At 51.7% G+C, this 16,592-nt stretch overlaps 1 protein-coding gene across 13 annotated transcripts in view; it reads left to right on the top strand.

Moving 5' to 3' along the window:
- Positions 1-16,592, top strand: part of ATP2B2 (ATPase plasma membrane Ca2+ transporting 2) — a 365,663-nt gene that overhangs the window by 324,916 nt on the left and 24,155 nt on the right. For all 13 annotated transcript variants that reach the window (XM_026501360.4, XM_057311933.1, XM_044385062.3 and 10 more), the window contains 2 exons: positions 9,483-9,724; positions 10,856-11,090. In XM_026501360.4, the coding sequence (XP_026357145.1) occupies positions 9,483-9,724; positions 10,856-11,090 (477 nt within the window). The remainder of the gene's footprint in view (positions 1-9,482; positions 9,725-10,855; positions 11,091-16,592) is intronic.

The raw sequence follows: 16,592 nt of genomic DNA, 5'->3' as shown, positions 1-16,592 counted from the left end.
GTGTGGTCATTATTCAGCAGTAAAATCACGCTTCGACAGGGGGTTCCATCTGTAGCAATGCTGAGGCTAACGATAAATACCAGAAGCATCAGGGCTACAGAGGTAAAGGGTCTTACCCAGAGTGTCTCTCCAACTAGTGGCAAAGCCAACTTACGGATCCTCCAAAGCCAGCTGTAGAGTAGGGTGTCCAGACCTGGCTCTTGGTCACTGAAACCAGTCCTGCTGCATCTTTAGCATAAGGTGGTCTCAGGAAGGAAGTCCTGGGGTCCAGAGAGTCAGATTCACAGCCAGGGCCTGCCAGCCATTATAGGGCAAAGGGTCTCTGAGGGACTGTCCTTCCAGGCCCAGAGGACTTCTGAGAAGGGTCAGGGCTGCTTAGTCCTGAGTAGAAGTCCAGCCACCCTCCAAACCAGGCTAGGAAATCTAGACGATAGGACTTCCTAAAGAGCACAAAGCAGGTAAAGGCAGGCAGCATCCTCCCTACACCACACTACCCATCAGCTTTGATCAGAGATGAGCCTGGCCTGGGAAAATCAGACCTTAGACAGGGCTGTGTTTCCTCCTCCGTGAGAGCACTGACTCTCCCGTGTCTTCTTACTGTCTGACATAGACAACGTGGGCTCTTTGAGAGGGAGAAACACATTTGAGTCATCTCTGTTCCCTCAGGCATAGCTCTTGGGAAGTACTGGTTGGGTGGGTGAGGTAAGTGAATTGATTGGTGAATAAATGTATAGATATATAGTCAATGAGATGAGGAGTAGGTAGGGAGACAGATGATGGATGTGTCGATGATGGATGTGTCGATGATGGATGGGTAGATGGATGGATGGGTGGATGGTTGAATGGATGAGTGGATGAGTATGTGGGCCGTGGATGGGTGAATATGAATTAGTAAGATGCTCAGGACAGGACTATCCCTATGTTCTACTTTCCTGCTCTTGTGGCAGCAAGAGGTAGGAGTCTGCCCCATCTCTGTCCTGTGGCCAATACCAGTGTTCTGTCAGTTCCCCCAACATACTGAGCTGATCCCCCAGCTCTCTAGTCTACATTGATCCAGAGAACTCCCAATCAGCTAGCACCTTCCATTCTTAAAAAAAAAAAACAAAACAACACACCAACCTACTTGAATACTTGCAGGGGTAGTTTGTGTGGGTGTCATCTACATGGATTCACAGGTCTTAGAGACCCCCTGGTCCAGCCCCCTCACTTTACTCTGAGGCCCAGAAATAGGAAGGGACTTGTCCCAAGTCACCCCGTGGGCTACTGAAGCTGGAATCCAGATGTCCTGATACCTAGTCCAAGAAGCAACGAGGTTTGGCTCTGAAGTCCAACAAACCAAAGTTCAAACCTCATCTCCAGCACTTGCCACCTGTGTGACCCTGAGCAAGTCACTTAACCCCTTTGAGCTTCTGTTTCCCAATCTGCAAATCTGTAAAGTGAATATATAATTAATCCTAATTGCTAACATTCAGTTAGCCAGGCTTGATGCTAAGTGCTTACCCCCATGTACCCCTTGTACAATGACCCCAGGAAGTAGGTGACATCACATCTCTAATTCATAGATCAGACCCCGAAGGTGGGAGAAGTGAAAAACCATGCTCAAAGATTTCCAGAGCAGATAAGAGGCTGAACTAGGATTAGAACCCAGGTCTGTCCAACCCAGAGCCCGTGCAGCCCACCACCCCTTCCTGCCCAACTCATGTGGCTGCACCTTTGCCTGGAGGCAGCTTCAGGGCTACTGTGAAGGTCAGATGAGAAAGTATGTATGTCCCAGCACAGTGCCTGACGTGTAGCAAGGGCTCAGGCCACGTTAGTTATTACTCTAGTAACTTCTGTTATTCCTGAGCCTTATCCTCTGTAGTTTATTTTGCCAGTCACTGTCTGGCTTGAGCCTCCACATCCCTTCCAGGGAATCAGGGCAAATATGACCATTCCTGTCTTGCAGTTAAAAACCCTGAGCCGAAGAAACATCAAGTAAGCTGCCCAGGATTGATCCTGACCACCAAGTGGCAGATTTGGACCCAGAGAATTCTAGAGGAGTTTACCAAGCAGGCAAGGGCATTCCAGGCAGGGACGCAGCACTGCCAAGGCATGGAGACCCACCGATGCGTGGCTCAGATGATCTGTGGCCTGAGCATGTCTCTGCGGCTGGAATGATGAGAGTCAAGACTAGGGGGTGTGGAGGGAGAGCTAGGTGGCATCCAATAAGCCCTTAGAAGGATTCTGCTCACGTGCTCAGAAAAAGCACCCCAGGCAGGGGTGGAGAGTGGTGTGAGGCTGATGCTGCTGGCAGGGAGGCCAGGAAAAGTGGCCTGGGGGGCCCTCCACAGGGTCAGCCTCAACCCCATGCCCCATCCCTTCTGAGGATGGCAAAGCTCTCTTCTTTCCCGTCTAATTTCAAATCATTAGGAACTAAACTTGCCCTCTGAGAGAAGCTATGTGAATCATCCTTGAGTCAGAAATTGCTCCCCTGCCTCAGAAATCCTGGCACACCCTCCAATTTCCTTTGTTGTCTCCGACCCTTTGAACATCAGGACTTCTGCTAGCTTCTTCCATCGCCCTGCTGCTTCTCAGAACCACAGCTGAGCTTTAAGATGGAGATACCTCCTTCCTCGCTTGCGAGGCCTCGCGATTTCTTGGGAAAACGTTCTCCTTTTCCAACCGTGTGTTCTGCCTGCTGAGACCACCCAAGCAGACCTTAACTTTCTATTTTGTGAGACCTCTTTCTAAGTAGGTTGACACTGCTGCTAACATTTGAGGATGGGGACTTGTGGAGCAGAATTGTTGGAAGTTTATGGCGTATTTCTGAACATGTAAACTGTCGAGAGAAAAACAAATCTCCCTGGAGCCTCTGGAGTGGTTCAGGAGGAAAGAGCAAAAAGGATTTTCCTGGCAGGATGGTCTTCCTGAGTAAATCAGCCAGACTTCACCTAATTAGAAACCCCAGGACCTCAGCGTACCCCATTCATAAGCTGAGGTGGCCGTGATGCCACCTTACCCCAGGGAGCCCCAGTAACCCTCCAAGGCGGGAAGGAGCTGCTTGATTGCATTTCCCATGTCTTAGAACTTGGGCACTTAGAGAGGGACTCCAGGAAGCAGAGAGCCAACTTTGAACTCCGATCTCCTGGCTCCAAACCCAGGGCTCCATCGAATATTCCAATGAGCCTCAAAGTCCCCAAGTCAAGCCACACTCTGAGAGTGGCCTCTGGCAAGCCAGGGGTTCCAAAAGGTGCCAAAGACTCTGGAGGTGACTTTGCAGGGCGCTGGGATGGGCAGGTGGGTTGGGCTGTGGTTCCGGTATGTGAAATGGCAGGGGCTGTGTGTTGAATTCAACAACTGTTTTGGTTGTCTTGTGTTGTGTTGTTTTTGCAAACACCATCTCTGGGAGAAGAGTTTAAAGCAAATAATCCCAAATGGGGAATTTGGATTTTTAACAGAACCGTTAATCCGTCCATCACACCCTGTCACCCTGCATGTGTGCATGCACACATGCCACACGCACCATACATATATTCATACCACACCATGCACACTACACACATACACTGCACACACCACACACACACCATGCACATGCCACACACCACACACCATGCACGTACACACACACACACACCCCACACACATGCAACTGTACACACACCCACACAATTACACACACCACACACACACACCACATACATACAATTACATACACACACCATACAACTGCACTCACACACCACACGCAAACACACACACATACAACTGGGCACACTATGCACACACACACCACACATACACTCACACACACACACATACACTGCACTCACACACCACGCACACACACCACACACATACAATTGCATACACACACCATACAGAAACACACACACACACACACACACACACACACACACACACTGCACTGCTGAGCCTGGGAAGGTCCCCAGGGAGTCTGCTTTCCAGGAGCATGTTTCCCCAGCCTGTCCTGCTCTGTTGTCCTAGACGCACACTGACCTGCCTTCCCAGCCCCTGGAGAAGATCCCATGGCTCTGCTACCTCGTGTTGCTCAGGAGGCCTAGCACTGAGAAGCTCCTGGAAGGCAGGCCTTTAGATGAGAATTCTGGAGGGCAAAGTTCCGCCCCATCTGGCCTCCCGTTGGCAGCACCCTACACATACAAGCACAGAATTATTCACTTATTCACTCCACAGATATTCATTGGTTACCTGTAGTGGGAGATAAAGATAAGCAAGACAGACACAACCCCTCACCCCCTTGGACTCTAAATCACTCATCAGCCAGTTCCCTAGTTAAGCAGAGACCTCCAGTGCTAGTGGAGAAGGCAAGGCTGTGGGGAGAGCACGTGCTACGGGCTCAGAGCCGAGAACACTGGGCTCAAATCCTAGCTGGGCCGCTGACTAGCAGGGTGACTTGCCCCTCTGGGCCTCCGTGTACACAGCTGTGAAGTGGGAACACTCGTGGCCGGCCACCCGGGGAGCTGTGGGGGTACGACCAGACCATGCGTGGGACGAGCCCAGTGAAGGACAGGACAGAGTCTACATTCAGACTCTGAATGAACGCCACGGCTGCTCCTGTTGAGCCGGCTGGTGGTTCATCCGGGCCCTGGGGAGGCTCCCCGCCAGTGCCTGTCCTGGAGGGGTGAGGAGGAGCGGGCTAGGCCACCGGACACGGCCACTCAGCAGAAAGTTGTTTTCTATGCACTCCTAGAAGCATCATCATATTACAGGCGCTACCGTTTACTACGCTACGGTCGCTCGGTTGTTTGGGGGCACTTTTTGGAGGTTTTTAGTGGTAAAATACGTGTAACATCAAATGAGACACCTGAACTGTTTTTTAAGTGACGTTAAGTACATTCACGTTGTGTGACCATCCCCACCATCCATCCCAGAACTTTCCATCTTTCCAGACTGAAACTCCATCCCATCAAACATGAGCTCCCTATTCCCCCCACAACCAGCCCCTGGTACCCCCCATCCTACTTCCTGTTTCTATGAATCTCACTCCTCTAGGTACATAATACAGGTGGGATTATACAGTGTCTGTCCTTTTGTGACTGGCTTATTTCACTTATAATGTCCTCAGGGTTTATCCATGTTGTCACACGTGTTAGAATTTCCTTCTGCTTGAAGGCTGGATAACACCCCCTTGCACGTATAGCCCACACTTTATTTATCCATTCATTTGCCGGTGGACACGTGGATTGCCCCACCTCTTGGCTTTTGTGAGCAATGCTGCCATGAACGTGGATATACAAATATCTTTTTCAGTTCCTGCTTCCAATTCTTTTGGGTATATACCCAGAAGTGAAATGCTGGATGATATGGTACTTCCATGTTTAATCTGTTGAGGAACCACCATCCTGTTTTCCACAGCGGCTGCGCCATGTCACCTGCCCAACCAACAGCACACCCGGTTGCGATTTCTTCACACCCCCACCAACACTTGTTTTCCACTTTGTTTTTTATAGTAGCCATCCTAAGGAGTGTGAGGTGGTACAGGCTAGTTGCGCTTTTTTTTTTTTTTTAAGTAGGCTGCCCACCCAGCGTGGAGCCCAGTGTGGGGCTTGAACTCATGACCCTGAGAGCAAGATCTGAGCTGAGATCAGAGTTGGATGCTTACCTGACTGAGCCACCCAGGCACCCCTAGCTGTACTTTTTTTCATCTCATTTTTGCAGATGTTATTTATAACTTGTAGCTCTTCTAGTCATCATTCCTTCCTCTTGGCTCTGTTTGCCCCCCAGCACCCCAAACAGGAACATGAATTGTCGTCTCAAAATTATGCCTGGTGGCTGCATCCAGCATTCCCAAAGAACTCAGTACCACACAGGGAAATGTGCTGGGGGGCTTGGGGACAGCCCCAGGCCTGCCCTTCTGCAAGTCGTGACCATGAGCAGGTCAATTCCCTCCCGGGCCTGCTTCCTGTCTGTTAAAATTGAAATAATACCAACGCCTTAACTCCCTTACAGAATCGGAGCCCTAGAGATAAAAAGGCTCTTGGAAAGTCTACAGCAATAGCAAAACCTCTGGGTTTGTCAAGATCTAAAAAAAAAAAAAAAAATCAAAAGAGAGAAGGGGTGGGCCCCTGCTTCTTAGTAATACACGTAGGCGATCTCGGAGCTCAAGTTCATGGAAACAAACTGAATTACGTAGGAGGCAGCTCTGCCATTTGCAACCATGGATTGTTTGAAATCCTTTTAGAGGAAAATTAAAATATTTCACAGAGGGTAATAAAATGCCGGGTATTTTGAAGGCGTAAATGCTCAGCTCTCTTGGGCTAATAAGTAATTAGGCATTTTTATTTAAGTCCTCTGTGTTGTCATTTTCTTTCATTAGTGGAGAGGGGAGAAAAACTGTTGTGGAAAAGACATAAAATTCTGGAAATCACCAGAAGGTTGATTATAAAAATGTAGAAAAAATTAGAAGTAAGTAAAGAAGGGCGCCTGGGTGGCTCCGTTGAGCATCCGACTCTTGATTTCGGCTCAGGTCATGATCTTGGGGTCGTGGGAGTCCCACGACTCTACTCTGCTTCATGCTCAGTGGGAAGTCTGCGTGGGATTCTCCCTTTCTCTCTGCCCCTCTCTCACATGCATATTCTCTCTCTCTCAAATAAATCTTTTTAAAAAATTAAAAGTAAATAAATATATTATTTTTAAAAGCACAACGTAACACCATACTATAGAGACAAAGGGAAGTGCTTCAAATCATTTTCACAAACATCAGAAATGGGAAGCTGTACCAAAGTTTCCTTTGCTTCCAAATCCAGTCCCACCAAAGAGCTCAGGAGTGGGGAGCCTTCTAAGGCCCCTGGTGCTGGAGAAATCGTTCTGCATGGCATGGGAGCAGGGAGGGTGTCCGGAGCCTTGTTCCTCCCCAGGGCCCTCAACTGCCACTGAGGCACCATCCCTCAGCATGATCCACTTGAAGCAAAGGGTTGAGAAGGGTTGTTTTTTCTCTCAGCTGGAAGTCATCTCTCTAGTGCCTCCATTTTATAGACGGAGAAACTGAGGACACGGTCTTAAGCCTCTGTCCTTCCTGAATTATCAATGCCAGTGACCCCACAGCGACGGGTCGGCTCCCTGGGCCTGCGCCCTAACTGTGGAAGGGGGAGTAAGCCAGGGCTACGTCCAGTCACTGTCGTGTCCCCTGCACAGCTGGTCCATGCCAGCATCCCCCAGACCCCAGCTTCTGCCTGTCTGGGAAGTCCTTCTGAGCAGCATGATGGGGGCTGAGGGTGAGGAGGCAGAGCTGCTGGACAAGGCTGGTCTGCGCCCCATGAAAAGCCACTAACGCAGGGGAGGAGGAGTGGAGGTGGACTGGGCATGTTCGTAGGTAGCTATTCCTCTTCTAAATCTTGCTAGGGTTTGGGTTTATCCGCGCTGGCTTTTACCATTCCCAACACCACCTCCACCTGAGACGCTGCACGTAATTTTGGGCAAGGAGTATATGCACGTGTGTGGGGTACAGGCAGGACATGAATTCATCTGCAAATAGGAACCTCCCTCAGCCTCCGGCTCATCCCATCATCAGCCCATATGGAGTCCTCTTGTATCTTACCTGTTAACCTGCGCCTCTCCCACCACTCTGGTCTACATGGAACCATCCAGCCAACAATTAGTAAATGCCTACTGTATGCTGGGCTCTGTGCTGGTCCTGAGAATGTAGCAAGCAAAAGAATACAATAACTCCTTTACTCAGTGGGGGACAGACCCATGAAGCAATTTTCAAAGACATGGAGATATTTGAGTTGGCTTTTAAAAAAGCAAGGAGGAGTTTGCCGGGCTGGAAAGGGGGAAGGAACAGCAGGGGCAAAGGCACAGAGGCATGAAACAGCTCATGTTCAGGCAGCCACACGAGAAAGTGAGAGTCGCTGGGGGAGAGGTGGTCGATGATTTCGCTGAGACCCCAGGGTGGGGGTTTGTGTTCATGTGGCCCAGCACCTGGCAGAGGGCCAGCACTTAGCCAGTGCTAACGAGTGTGAACCAAATCAGTGAGTGGAGAGAAGAAAAAGAGGAAAAGCAAACGGTGGCTTAGTCATAGACTGGAATTGATAGAGCAGTAAAAAAGAGCAAACCAGCTCCATAAACACAAGGGGTTCTCAAAATGTAGTTAAATGAATAAACAAGTTTTCGAAGAATGTGTACGGTCTCCTTACATCAAGTGTTCAACGTGCAAAGCAGCACTGCACATACACACGTACAGACAGAAGGTTAAGCTACGTGTAATTGACCATTCTGACTTATGACAACAGCAGTTTCATGTGGCTGAACCTCAGTCGAGCTCTCAAGGGACAGTCCATCGATAGCATGGAACACTACTCAGCAAGGAAAAGGGACAGGCTCTTGACGTACACACGATAACTTGTCTGGACCTCAATGAGATGGTGCCAAGTGGGAAGATGGCAGTCTTCAAAGGGTTCACATACCGTATGATTTCATGTATATAACAAGCTTGAAATGACAAAACTGTGAAGACAGAGGAACAGATTAATGGTGGCCAGGGCCAGGGAGGCGGTGGGAAGGAAGGTGCCTGCCGCTCCAAGAAGGGTGGCACAGGGATCAGATCCTTGCCCTGAACTGTTGCATGTGGTAGTCACAGGAATCCACGCACGAAACACTGCATAGAACTAAACACACACATGTGAGTGCATATAAAACTGGTGAAGTCTGAGTCAGGCGGGTTTGATGGCCGCAGTATCTGTATCTTGGCTGTGATGCGCTATGGTCACACACAGGTGAGCTCTAGGGGGAACTAGATGAAGCGTGTGAGCCATCTCTCTGTACTATTTCTTATTGCATGTCAGTCTAGAACCATGTCAAAATAAAAATTTAAAACACACACAGGGTAAGGGCTCCTGGGAGGCTCCGTCAGTTAGGCATCCAACTCTTGGTTTCAGCCCAGGTCCTGATCTCAGGGTGGTGGGATCGAGCTCCACGACGTGCTTCTCACTGGGCGTGGAGCCCACTTAAGATTCTTTCTCTCCCTCTCCCTCTGCCCCTCACCCCCGCTCTCTCACACTCTCACTCTCTCTAAAGTAGAAAAATAATAATAAATAAATATTTCTTAAAAATTTTAAACACACACAGGGTAATAATTCATGCCACTTTAAAGACAGGTTCTTTCTGGGACAAGGGGTGGTTTCTGCAGACAGGGAGGGATACCCAGGGGACTCACCTTTATCTGTCATGTTTTCCTTCTCGGGAAAGAAAAATCTGAAGCCAATACGGCACAATGCTCTGGTTCTACAAAGCTGAATGGAGGGTATATGAGTGTTTCTTTTCTTATTCTCTATCCAGCTTGTAGGTTTGAAAGAGTTCATAATTTTTAAAAAGCTGATCTTGCTTAACTCCTTTCAGCCAGAGCCAGGATTGTGTCTGGGATGGAGAGGGCTGAGGGTACGGGAGGCGGGGAAAGGGGGCAGCCCGGCCCTGGGGCCTCAGTGGCGACCCCCTGTGAGCCGCCCCGGCCTCTCTCCCCGCAGCCGCCAGAGAAGGAGGGCGCCCTGCCTCGGCAGGTGGGTAACAAGACGGAGTGCGGCCTGCTGGGCTTCGTGCTGGACCTGAAGCAGGACTACGAGCCCGTGCGCAGCCAGATGCCGGAGGAGAAGCTGTACAAGGTGTACACCTTCAACTCCGTGCGCAAGTCCATGAGCACGGTCACCAAGCTGCCCGACGAGAGCTTCCGCATGTACAGCAAGGGCGCCTCCGAGATCGTGCTCAAGAAGTAAGCTGCGCGGGGGGGCGGGGCGCCCAAGTCGTGCAGCGCAGGCTGTCCTGCAGGCTCGGCTGGAGGGCCATCTGGCTCGCTGAGGTGCAAGGGGGCCTGCCCAACCTCCCACAGCAGGACCACCTCCGGGTGCTTTCTTCACTATTTCCTCTTCAAACTTTCCACAGAGAGCCCCCCCCCCCCCGCCTCCTCCCTACGTCACTGGAGCATCAGGAAGTTCCACCCATGAAATCTCTCATATTTCTGTCACTGTTAAATCTCCCTTATTTCACTTCCCTTAGCACAGAGTTGGTTGACCACAGTGATGTTCATCGTTAGCCAGTCCACTCTGGCCCCAGGTGCCAGGGGTAAGCCTGGAGAGCTAAGCCAGTCACTGCCAGTCTCTGGACCTCAGTTTCCCCACTCATACCTTGACGGGATTGGTCTAGCCCAGTGGTTCTTAATCCTGGCTACACGTTGGGATCACCATGGGGAGCTTTAAAAAAAAAACACTGATACAGGGCATCTGGGTGGCTCAGTCGCTTAAGCGTCTCTTGATTTCAGCTCAGGTTACAATCTCAGGGTGGTAAGATCGAGCCCTGTGTTGGGCTCTGTGCTGGGTGTGGAATCTGTTGAAGATTCTCTCTCCCCCTCTGCCTCTCCCCCCCTAAAAAAATAACAAAAATAAATTGGAACCTTTGGGGTAGGGCTCACACATGGATATTTATTTATTCGGTGTTCCCCGCCCCCCACCGTGCCATTCTAATGTACAAGCAAGGTCCAGAACCGTTAGCCTAGGTTTCATGACCTTTGAAAACCATTTTAGCTGTGGAACTATTTTTTCAGATGAAATCTTGTGAATATAAGACAGATCAAAGTAGATGTGCTCTTGCTGAATGAACTGGGGCAGATATTGCAAGAAGGCTGCCTGATTTCTTTTTGGCTGGTCCTGATTTCATCCTTGCCTGGGGCCCAGGGGCCTGGACCAGCCCTGAAGCATTATGGGAGATGAACTGGACGGACACTGGATGACCAACCACGGCCAGCTGGGCATCACTTGGGGAGGGGGAGGTGAGCGCGAGCTGGTCAGAGGGAGGATCCTTGGGCCCTTGGCTGGACCTTACCTATCTCCCTGCCATCCACCCCCAGGTGCTGCAAAATCCTCAACGGGGCAGGGGAGCCCCGGGTCTTCCGGCCCCGAGACCGGGACGAGATGGTGAAGAAGGTGATCGAGCCCATGGCCTGCGATGGGCTCCGCACCATCTGTGTGGCCTACCGTGACTTCCCCAGCAGCCCTGAGCCGGACTGGGACAATGAGAATGACATCCTCAATGACCTAACCTGCATCTGCGTGGTGGGCATCGAGGACCCCGTGCGGCCCGAGGTAAGCCCCGTACCAGCAGGCTTGGAGAGGCTGGGAGCCCAGCCTGCTGGCAAGCTAGCATAAGTTGCCTCACTTCTCTGAGCCTCAGTTTCCCTGTAGCATCCACAGAGTTGTCTCTTTATCTACTCCTAAACACTCAGACTCATAAGACCAGTGTGCACCATGCATGGCATCAGTCGGCTCAGAACACCGGGCAGCCTGCCCGCAGGCGTTGCTTTTCCCCAGAAGCAGCCCTAGAGCCATCCGCCCAACCATCCAGAAACCTCCCCTTGCTCCCGAGGGACAAGCACGGGGGCTGCCCTGCCTTAGAAGCCTCTTGCCCCACAGGAGCCAGGATCTCCTATAACACATCCATAGGCCTAGGTGCCAGGGTGCCCGTAAAGGAGACACCCAGAAACTAAGGTCACCCGTATTCAGGAAAGCCCCAAGTGTGATGTCACGTCAGCAGGGAGAGTTCTGTTCATTCAGACCCAGTTCCCCAATCAGCGTGCCCTAGAAGGCTTGCACAGTGACGCAGCCGACAGTCTCCCTTTGCCCAGTCTCCAGGGGCACAGAGCTAGAAAGCTAACCAAAGGTCAGCCTCTCAGGCAGAAGAGAAGCGAGTGCAGCACCCCTCCCGGAAGGACCCCGGAAGGTGATGTAGCAAGAGCGCCTCATGGAGTGCTCAGCTCACGCAGGTCTGCGGTCTCCTTTAGCTGCAAGTGCACCCGGCGGGGGACAGAATTCAGGCCTGGGGATTGGCAGGGCTGGGGGAGGATGGACATGGCTGCAGCTCAGTCAGACCGCCCAGGCTGGAGAGGCTGTGGGAGAAGAGAGGGCTGCCTTGAATCTCCAGAACATTGCTGTGGGCAGGCAGAGTGTGTCCTCACCCTGGGGTCCCTGGACGGCAGAGCCCAGCACATGTGACCAAGCACAGGAGAGGCCGGCCTCCACATCATCTGAGGACTGACACAGCTCCCGGGTCCGGGGCTGATTCCTAGGCCGGCCGGGGCTGGGCCCAGATCGGCCTCGGCTGTGGAATTCAGTGATGGGGCCTCTCAGGGCCACCTTCCTCCACTGGAGACAAATTCACTGTTCCCCACTTGCCCTGACACCATTCTCTAGGGGTCTCTTGCTGTTCCCTGCTCCTCTTGGAGCCTCCCTTTCCCCTTCTTTCCAGTGAAAAGGGGTAGACAAAGTGTTTTCCAGATTCCCAGCCCTGATATTCTAAGAGTGTGTGTTCCAAAGACCAAGCAAAACTAGAATGTCACAGACATGGACTTTCACATTTCAGCAGCAAGGAGAGGCGTCGTCAAGAGCGTGAGCTCAGGCATCAGACAGACCTGGGATCCTGCGTCCCAGCATTACCAGCTGTGTGACCTTGGGCCAGTTATATAACCTCTCTGAGCCTCTGTTTCGTCATAATAATAGTATTCTCCACACTTACACGCCCAGGATACTAGGAGGTGTCAGATCGTGCACATACAGGCAACAGGCGGTGTCTGGCATGAGGTGGATGGCCCTTAAATGTGGCGCCCCTTCCTCTATGTCCCTCCCCAGTGGATTCGTAATTCTGGATCCAGTGACGGGTAACAGCCCCTAACACAGAGCTCGGCCTATGGAAGGTGCTCGATTAAGTGTGGAATGCCTAAATGAGAATGAACAGGACTTGAACACCAATCTTCCAATACTATGCACACCCCCATAGGCCTCCTCACTTCCACCCAGGGCCTAAAGCAGCAAAGGCGATTTGTGCCCCAGGTGCCTGGCCCTGGAGCCGTATGTGTTTTCCTGCAGACTGTGTCTCTCCCTGGACGGACAAACCATTTATCAGCCTCCCCAGGGGACGCCCACTCATTACCAGCCACTAACGGGTTCAGGCTTCCCATGATGGGTTATCTCCTTAGAGGTACCAGAGACTAGTGTCCACATAGCAGACGAGGCCAGCCGACGGCTCCCCTAGCCTTCCCATCCCAGAGCTCCTAGCCCGTCACCCTGCCTCAGAGGCAGCCCTGAGGTGGGATGGGAAGCAGCATCAGACACATACGTTTTTTTGGCCATGACCTGTGCTAATAACAAATGTATTTTATATCATGACTCAGTAAGCACATACACGTAACCAAAATAAGGATGTGACAAAGTCATGTGATGCACTTGTGAGAATTTTCTATTCTCTTCTATTTCTTTCTTTTTTTTAATGCTAGTCGCCACCCACCAAACTGATCTGGCAATCTACTAAAGGGGCACAACTCCAGGTTTTAGCTGCTGCTGACCTAGACCAAATGCCTCCCCACGGCCCCAGTGTGCAGGCGAAAACACTGAGGCCAAGCAGGGACAGCGGTGTTCCCAAAGTCTTGCTTAAGCGGCTGAGCAAATCCAGATTAGAGGGCCCTACATTGGGGAAAGGGGGCCTGGATCCAAGCCCCAACTCTGCCACTCACAAGCCACTTCCTCTCTCTGAGTCTTGGCCTTCTCATCTGTAAAATGGGAGGTTGGCCCAGATGCCCCTCAGGTCCCTGCCAAGCTCCAACATTCTGAGCCGGCTGATGGGAAGTCTTACCCTGACAACTTTCTTTGCTTCCATCAGGTGAGCACATCCTTGTTGGTGACCTCCTCTCTCGCCTGGGCTCTCCCCCAGAATGTAGATTTTGGTGTTGTAAGCTGTGCTGGGGAGCAGAGACTTACTAGGGTGACACAGCAGAGTCAAGGGACACGCGTTCTAATCCTGCCCCTGCCACTCCCTCACAGAAGACTTTCTTCAGGAGCACCTCTTCCCTGGGTCTCAGTTTTCCCATCCGAACAATGAGAGAGTTGGACATTCCCAAGTGAGGGACACCAGCAGGGCTGCTGGTGACAGTACTTGAAAGTATAAAAGCTCCGACCTGTCGATTCAGCATTTCCCAGTGGGGTGGGGATGGCTTTGGATTTATTTGCTTTTTAGGCTGGCGGATTTATACACATGGAGCCAAATTCCAATGGTTCAATAGCACAGACAAGGTGAAGTGGCCTCCCATGCCTCCGCCAGGCCCCTGGTTTCCGCCTCACAGGCAGCCACCATCACCAGCTTCTGGGGTGACCTTAGGGGGGTGTCTATGCCTACAGCTTGGGGCAGGCTCTCCCAGGCAACCCTAAAGCTGGCCGGAGCAGAAACCTCAGCCTGGGCCACCTCTAGGGCCCTACAAACGTTTCAGATTGCTTTCATAGCTGCCACTGGAACACAGACTACCTCCCTCAGTTTTCCCACCGGTCAAGGGGACAAATCACGTTGCCTTCCTCCCTTGAGAAGACAGAAGACAGAACAGGCTTGCCGATCACCCCACACACACCTAGAAGATGCTGCCTCAGGTGCATTTTCCGACGCCGATTGAAGCCACTGCGGATAAAGCCACGAGAAGAGCAGCAGTCTGGGATTTGCTGGGTTATCCGGGGGTGTTTGGAGCCCTTGGAGTCACAGATAACGGGCGTCACCAGAAACAACAGATGTTGAAAAGCCTTTATTTAATGAAAACAGGAAGCGCCCATTTTCTGGCTGTTTTTCCTCAGTGAGAAAAATCTTGGATAATTTTAGCAAAACAAGGAATTTTTTTTTTTAATTTTACAGCTATTATGTCTACGTGGAAAGTATATTTCAACCAGATCGGTGCCTCCGTGGCTCGAGTCTTACTCATGTCGGGATCCTCAGTGCCCGGTAGTTAGAGGCTCAGTAGCTGTTTGTCAAACGAATGAGCGAGTGAGTAGTACAAGGAAGTGCTGAGTACAGATTAAGGAAGCACCCCGTTGGGTTGGAGGCATCCAGAATGGCTTTATGATTAGAGGGTATTTCACCTGAAAGAGGGAGAGACTCCCAGATTAAGGGAGAGAGGGTGTTCTAGGTGGAGGGGAAAAGCGCGGGCAAATGCAGACAGGTGAGAGTCTAGTGAATACCCCATTGGATTAATGGGAGAAATGGGTAGGAGGGGAGCTTGGAGCTAAATTGTGAGGGGCTGGCATGTCCACATCCAAATCCATTCACTAGGCCAGGCTTTGAGGGACTTCAGCAGAGAGATGTTTCATGATGACCCATCTGCCCTATGCCAGGCCCCTGGATGGGTCCCGAGCAGTCCGGAGCCTACAGCCTAATGAAATGTCCAGTGAAAGGGGACGAGTAAGTAGACCAGTAGCACATGAGAGTGTAAAGCCAGACTGAAGTACAAGAAAGATGGCCGGTTACAGGGCCCACTGCCCAGGAAGGAGCTGGAGTACTTCACGGTGGTCAAGGAGGCTCTCGGGTGTGTCCAGGTGCATCTGGAATCCCCCCCCCCCACAGGCAGGACACAGGCCTCTAAGGTACCTGACCCAGGAATCGCGGTGGCGTGTCCACACCATCCCACCACCCCAAACAAACGGCTGCCCCTCCCCATCCCCAGACGCCAGCTGTGCCCCACCCCCCACTGCATCTGCATCCACATCCCACCCGGTCTCCCAGAGCAGGAAGAACAAACAAGAAAGACCATGGTCAGGTGCATTGCCAGCCACCCTATGCTCCCCCCACCAGCATCTACTGTCCCCGTGCTTGGTACCGTTTGCCCCCATCACAGCATCTTCCAGCCGCGCTGAGGGGTGCAGACCATCATCCCCACTCTACGGATGAGGAAGCCGACACTCAGGTGGATCTCCAGAGCAAAGCCCAACCCGGTCTTCTGGTCCCTGAGCCCTCTCTCCCAGAGGCAGAGGGAAGTGTGGGGGCCAGAAAAATTAGCTGGCCAATTTTGCTCCTTTTTCTCCCCAAACCAGCTTGTTTCAGGGAGCCCCAGAGGGTGGAGATTCCAAGCAGGCAGACTTCAGCTCCCTGAGACATCCTTGAAAGTGTAAGTCTTTCTAGAACATGCTGCCAGTCACCTTGTCCCCAGTTCAGAACTTACCATGGCTCCCAGACCAGGTACCAAGCCCCTGATTCCAGCACCTTCTGACCACAGGCCCTTCTCCAGCTTCATAGCACCGGCTCCTGCCCCACATCCTCCTCAGCCTCAGCCCCTCCAGATCACCTGTCACGTTCTTTCTACAGCACTCTTCCCAACTTCTCTGCCAGTGCATCTCATGGAACAGTTCTCTGTGGCCTGGGCCACAATAATGTGGCCATCTGTGTAGCCCCAGCCTGGGCACAGTGCCAGGCACCAGAGTCTCAGTTAGTGTTGGCTGAACAGAAGCAGCTCAAACATCCCCTTCTCCAGGAAGCTTTCCCAGATTTCTCCTCTCCATCTACTTCCTTCTGAAGGAATGGCACCCTCCTCTGTGCTCCCAGAGTCCTTTGTACAGAGCTCTCTACCAAGGACCCTGCCTCCTACAAGAGTACAGGTCAGACCCAGAGCACCTGCTCTCATCTGAAAGAAGAATGATTATGTGAAAGTATATGATAGACTTGTTCCACTGTGGAGTGGTCAGGCTTGGAGGGAGTGAGCACCCCGTCATCAGAAGCCTGCAAGCAGAGGCTGGCTGGCCATCTGTGGGATGCCTAGCCGGAGATCTGAACAATGAGCAGAGAGT

This window comes from Ursus arctos, unplaced genomic scaffold, assembly GCF_023065955.2.
Source record: "Ursus arctos isolate Adak ecotype North America unplaced genomic scaffold, UrsArc2.0 scaffold_14, whole genome shotgun sequence".
In the NCBI taxonomy this organism is placed as follows: domain Eukaryota; kingdom Metazoa; phylum Chordata; class Mammalia; order Carnivora; family Ursidae; genus Ursus; species Ursus arctos.
The sequence above is the reverse complement of the archived record's forward strand: the minus strand, read 5'-3'. Positions and strand labels throughout refer to the sequence as shown.